This window comes from Pavona decussata, unplaced genomic scaffold, assembly GCF_977016875.1.
Source record: "Pavona decussata unplaced genomic scaffold, jaPavDecu1.1 SCAFFOLD_226, whole genome shotgun sequence".
NCBI lineage: Eukaryota > Metazoa > Cnidaria > Anthozoa > Scleractinia > Agariciidae > Pavona > Pavona decussata.
This window is the reverse complement of record NW_028145631.1, coordinates 174,001-180,000: the sequence shown is the minus strand read 5'-3', so window position 1 is coordinate 180,000 and position 6,000 is coordinate 174,001. Positions and strand designations below refer to the sequence as shown.

Genomic DNA, 6,000 nt, shown 5'->3' with positions numbered 1-6,000 from the left:
AAGTACATAAACCTGAATCTGTTTTTGCAGGGAACTTCATTTTACTCGCTCGCTTCAAAGAACGGCATCATCTATTCAGAGTTACTACATGGGTTTCTACGTGCATTCCTGTCCTAAAATGAAATACAAGGTGATTTGACTTTTCTGCTTTTCTATGTAACTAGCGCCATATTCGCAGCTTGTATGATGTGCACAACATGCAATCAAATTTGCTAAATCTGTTTGTCAGACAGGGGAAGCTAATTTGCACCCAAAGGCCGGTTGCATAAAGCACCTTAAGATAAGTTAAGTGGGAGAATTCTGCAACCGTTCTCTGCGTTACAAGTGGAGGATTTTCTCGATTGGTATATTGGATCGCATGATTGAATACGGTGAGTACACGAGAAAATCTTTCTGAAGGCAGGGAACGACTGCAGAAAACTCCCCCTATCTTAACATGCTTTATGCAGCTGGGATTAAGGGCCTAAGAGAAGTGCCCAAACCTACTATACTCGAGCAAGACCCTTCAAACCACAAAAAAGATGGCGGTCTCTGCCTCGCTAGTGCAGTTTACGCACTAAATCATACAGCTAAGCGCATGTTTCCACGTTAAATTTTTAAAAAATAGAATAAAAAAATAAAAAATTAGAGAGATTAAGCACCACGTTTATGGCAAATGCCAAACAGCAGAGATGTCCACGTGATCATGTTTATTCTACATTTGCCACTCGCTGTTCGTTCAGCTTCTCAAAAAATTTGAGTAGTTTTATGTTTGCATAAAAGGCCAGAATTATTTTGCACTATTATCATCTATGTGCTCATTTCTTCCTGAAAACATAAACTCGAATCTCACGTTTGCCGTGAGTTGCCGTAAACGTGGTGCTTGATCAGTAGTGATAGATGTTAAAAATTATCCTCGTTAGTGGATCCCCTTGGATCCCCTTGGATCCCCTTAATTAATATTCCTAAGCGTCGAGTCCATGACGTCATCTATTGTGATAACCTAGGGAAAAAATGCGTTCCTCCATACTAATGAAGTGTCGAGGTTTACTAATGAGCGTCACTCTTGCACAAAGGAAACAATAGACATGCCCAGGCTTGCCCGCTCTATTCCCACCCTGATTGGATCTTAAGATTTATATTGTCTGTTTAAAATAAAAGCGCCAATTTTAACGAAAGCGTCATTCCTTCATTCAACTTGAACTCGCTGGGAAAACTTTGTTCGATTTTTAAAACGTTAGTACCGTTGAAAATGGCTTTTTTCGTCAACGTTGTTGATCTTCAAGCTGCCTTGAGCGCTTGTTTAACTGTCCGCGACTGGGAGGTGTTGTTTGAAGCCCCGTTTGCTGGGAAAATTTATCTCCGATAGTTCAGGTTATTCGTGACGATTATCGATCATTACCGTCAAAAAACAAAACACACACACATATATACACAAAGTGGCGCTGAAAACTCTATATTTCAAGTTTGTTTGACTATTACAAGACCGTTTTCTCCTATCTATCTCGAGGAAATAAAAAACTATTAAAGTCACGCACCGTTAGTCAGTTAATTATGCGGGTCCACGAGCCTTAAGTTGCATACAAATTAGTTCAGTTCTGCTGGAAAAACCCAAGGGAGTATCTTGACGCATTAGTATATAATCAATTTTATATAACTTAACAAGGATCACTTAAAACACGCGACTTATAATTGCTAGCAATAGAACCAGACAAGAGATACCGTTTAAAAAACTTTATTAAAAAACAATGAAAAAAAAGAGTCAAATACACAGCGATTTTAAGCGGATGAAATTAATTAATCTTCATCTTCTTCACCCATGGAGTACCTGTAAGGATTAAATTTCTTTTGCCGACGTTTCCTCAGCCGTTTGCCATGAGCTTCATGATCATCCAAATAATTTACAAATTGAAGCCGACGCCTTTTTCGCTTCGGGGCTTGTTGTGATGGGGTTTCTACTGTGGGAGGAGGGGTCAGGAAAGGAGGGTTTGAGGGTGGTGCAGGCGTGAGGCTTTCTTTGTATGGTTTTTGAGAGATAGCCGCTTGTGTTAATTCAGGTGTTACGTTAAAAGGGTTGAGGGGAGTGGGGAATGCTGCCGTGGCTGTCGAAGAATCTAGTGCCCTTGATGTTAAGTCTGGAACAGCGCTGATTATTTCTTCCGGTCGTGTTCTTGAATTTAATTGTTCTTTAAAAGCCAGGTATCTGTTTTGCAACTGAAAGTATCGTTTAGCTTTTTCATCTTCCCGGAGATCGTTTCGAGAAAGCATGCCATCCATACTGCCCTTTATTTCTTCCATAGCTGGAAGTACCGGGGGTGTCGCTATGTTTTGCTGCTTCAGATATTTTAAAAGCTCTTGAGGAATGTTTTCTTGAAATATTGCTTGGTTAAAGCCTTCTTCGCTGGGGAGGACGTTTGTTCGCAATCTACAGTTGTCTTGGGTAGTGGTTTTCAGATCAATCAACAGATAACCAAAAGGTCTTTTCACAGCCTCTTCGTACTGATTTAAAAAGAAATCCGTTTGGCCGGGATACATTTGCTTCGCCAGAGTCAAGATTTGCAATTTGTCTCGTGGATTCTTAAATAACACCAAATAATGACTGTTAAGGCTTATGCTGCGGCTACCTTTTCCCTGATGGAATAGATTCTGCACGATATAAATCACACTGAGATTACGATGATGAGAACCACGAGTAAAGAGGTTCACAATTCGCTTGTCTTTACTGGCGTCAATCATCTGATCATCAAACACGATCAAATTCCGTGTGTTTACAGTAAAATAGGAATCCTGCTCCAAAGCCTTAGGAATGCCCTTGACGAATTCAATATGTGGCATGGCGACTAGCATTTCTGTGTACGCAGGCTGCCATTGTGAATAACACCAAACGATCCTCTCCGGGGGAGGGTGAATTGTCTCTGATGCTTGTTGCAATAGAGATCGAACCCAGGCCGTTTTTCCAGACCCCGTCATCCCGGCAATCATGGAAGTAAAAGGATGCTGGAAGCGAAACCGCTGACATTTTTCTGGAGAAAACGGCATAGCTCTGAATGGAGTGAAACTCGGCGACTCATTGTGCTTATTAAACATATGTCTTTGCATGTTATCTTTTCTACTAAAGGATTTTTCGCAGAAAGAACAGAACCAACTCATGTCAACTCAGTGAAGACTTAACGTGAACTGAAAAAAAAACATCGAATGTGTCACATTTATATAGAATTAACCCCTATTGTTTTCCCTCTTCCTCCTCCTCCTCAATTCTATTGTTTTCCTCCTCCTCTCCCTCCTCCTCCTCAATTCTGTTGTTTTCCCTCCTCCTCCTCCTCCTCTTCCTCCTCCTCCTCCTCCTCCTCCTCCTTCTCCTCCTTCTCCTCCTCTTCCTTCCTCCTTCTATTGTTTTTCCTCTTCCTTATTTCTAGTGTTTTCCTTCTCCTCAAGTCTATTGCTTCCCCCACACGCTACACAATAAAAGGGGGAACTTACTTTCTTAAACTCATTCCATAATCATGTCTCGCGTTGTAAAGAACAACCGAGGTTTCCTTCAGCTCCTTTCTGATTGCCCTTCCAAGCAGCGTCAGTTTCTCTTGAGAACAGCTACTCCACAACAGTTGCATGCGTTATTGCAAGTTATTTATAACGTACTTACAGAAAACATACCAGTGTCTGAAGAAGTTAGGGCCATATTGCGTTCGCATAAGGATGCTCTTCTAAATCTTGCTCAGCGAAATGTTCCTTACAAGACAAAGAAACGCATCCTTGTGCAAGAGGGCAGTGGGTTTATACAAGAATTACTGACCCCTGCAATTAGTAGCTTGTGGTATCTTATGTTATAAAAGAGACCGTGGATTCTGAAATTTGGTCATTTGTGTCTCTCTTTTAACGAGTGCTGATCAATATGAAGAGAAAGATAGATTTGGTTGAAGAAGAACACGAGAGTAAACATGAAGAAAGCGAAAGTTCTGATGATGAAAGCGAGAATGAAGAACCAAGAATAAAAGATGTCTTGAACAACCTTTCCAACGCCGTTTCCAGAAAGCACGCTTCTGAACTATTGCATAGTATGGCTGCTTCTAAAAATATCTTGTTCTGGACACCTAGTGGACTGTTACTCCGAAACCAGCGCGCAGTACCAGTAACAAACATCTCAGAGCTGGTCGAGTATGTGTTACTCAATACTTTCCTAGATGGGCTGGCAGAGCTCGGAGTGAATAAGCGACTAATCAAAAATAAAAAACTTCTAAGCGATTTGTTAGAAAAAGAAAGAGGATTCCAGGATAAAGAGGACGAATCAGGTAATGAGGCTAATGATGAAAACTTGTCGGACAGCAGTGAAGAGGAGGAAACCAGTTCTGAAAATAGTCAACCCGAAGAGTCTCATAACAGCGGCCCGGAAAGTGATTGGGAAGAAGAAGAGGCTGAGAATAGTAGCGACTCAGTTGAAAATTCAACAATAGCTCAGGCAAAAGTTCATGATCCGTGCCGACACTGCAACAGTTCACATGGATATGATACCGTAGTCATGAAATGTCCTAAGTGCTTTTGGGAAGATAACTGTAAAGTTTGCCCTATATGTGATCACAAGATTCGTCTTGAACGAAAGCACGCCAAGGAATCTCTCCGTCGATGTTATGATTGTGGAGCGATCACACACAAGGATGAAAGGACATCAAAAATGACATTCTATCCCCCTAGCGATGACGAGGATAAAGATGATTAACGCTGTCATAAGAACTTTGCTTTGTACTTGAATTGTTAAACGATTTAAATAAAGAATTTTCAGTAAATTCTGAGCGTGTTTTATTTTTTCAGTGCGCGCCAAACATAACATGCAAATTAATTTAAGCAGGCAGGAATCGCTGTGTACCCTTTATTGTTTTTTAATAAAGTTTTTTAAACGGTATCTCTTGTCTGGTTCTATTGCTAGCAATTATAAGTCGCGTGTTTTAAGTGATCCTTGTTAAGTTATATAAAATTGATTATATACTAATGCGTCAAGATACTCCCTTGGGTTTTTCCAGCAGAACTGAACTAATTTGTATGCAACTTAAGGCTCGTGGACCCGCATAATTAACTGACTAACGGTGCGTGACTTTAATAGTTTTTTATTTCCTCGAGATAGATAGGAGAAAACGGTCTTGTAATAGTCAAACAAACTTGAAATATAGAGTTTTCAGCGCCACTTTGTGTATATATGTGTGTGTGTTTTGTTTTTTGACGGTAATGATCGATAATCGTCACGAATAACCTGAAATATCGGAGATAAATTTTCCCAGCAAACGGGGCTTCAAACAACACCTCCCAGTCGCGGACAGTTAAACAAGCGCTCAAGGCAGCTTGAAGATCAACAACGTTGACGAAAAAAGCCATTTTCAACGGTACTAACGTTTTAAAAATCGAACAAAGTTTTCCCAGCGAGTTCAAGTTGAATGAAGGAATGACGCTTTCGTTAAAATTGGCGCTTTTATTTTAAACAGACAATATAAATCTTAAGATCCAATCAGGGTGGGAATAGAGCGGGCAAGCCTGGGCATGTCTATTGTTTCCTTTGTGCAAGAGTGACGCTCATTAGTAAACCTCGACACTTCATTAGTATGGAGGAACGCATTTATCACAATAGATGACGTCATGGACTCGACGCTTAGGAATATTAATTAAGGGGATCCAAGGGGATCCACTAACGAGGATAATTTTTAACATCTATCACTACTTTGATCTCTCTAAAAAATATTGACTTTCGTGTGTGCCGGGAAATTCGGCGAAAGTAATGTCGCTTACCGTTTCCTATTGTAAGGTTTGTATGGTTCATATTTCAGGGACAGTACAACCCATCATACCTTGTCTGTCCAGAGACTTACAACTGGATCCAAATTGAACAATGTCTGCGCAAGTTTGACCTAGCCAAGTATGCTCGTCTTGATGATTCCAGTGAAGGTAGGAATTGGAAACCATCCATTAGCTTGAAATACAACCTTTCACTGCCATAGCTTGATCGATCAGCGCGTCAACAGTGCAAACATGTCACAA

General features: G+C 40.6%; 1 protein-coding gene across 4 annotated transcripts in view; it reads left to right on the top strand.

Moving 5' to 3' along the window:
• The window catches only part of LOC146458860 (arginyl-tRNA--protein transferase 1-like), a 30,524-nt gene that overhangs the window by 21,181 nt on the left and 3,343 nt on the right, over positions 1–6,000 (top strand). For all 4 annotated transcript variants that reach the window (XR_014858100.1, XM_085090206.1, XM_085090207.1 and 1 more), the window contains 2 exons: positions 31–130; positions 5,790–5,907. Coding sequence is in view for 3 of the 4 variants with exons in the window: in XM_085090206.1 (XP_084946332.1) it covers positions 31–130; positions 5,790–5,907 (218 nt within the window). In the remaining variant the exon portion in view is untranslated. The remainder of the gene's footprint in view (positions 1–30; positions 131–5,789; positions 5,908–6,000) is intronic.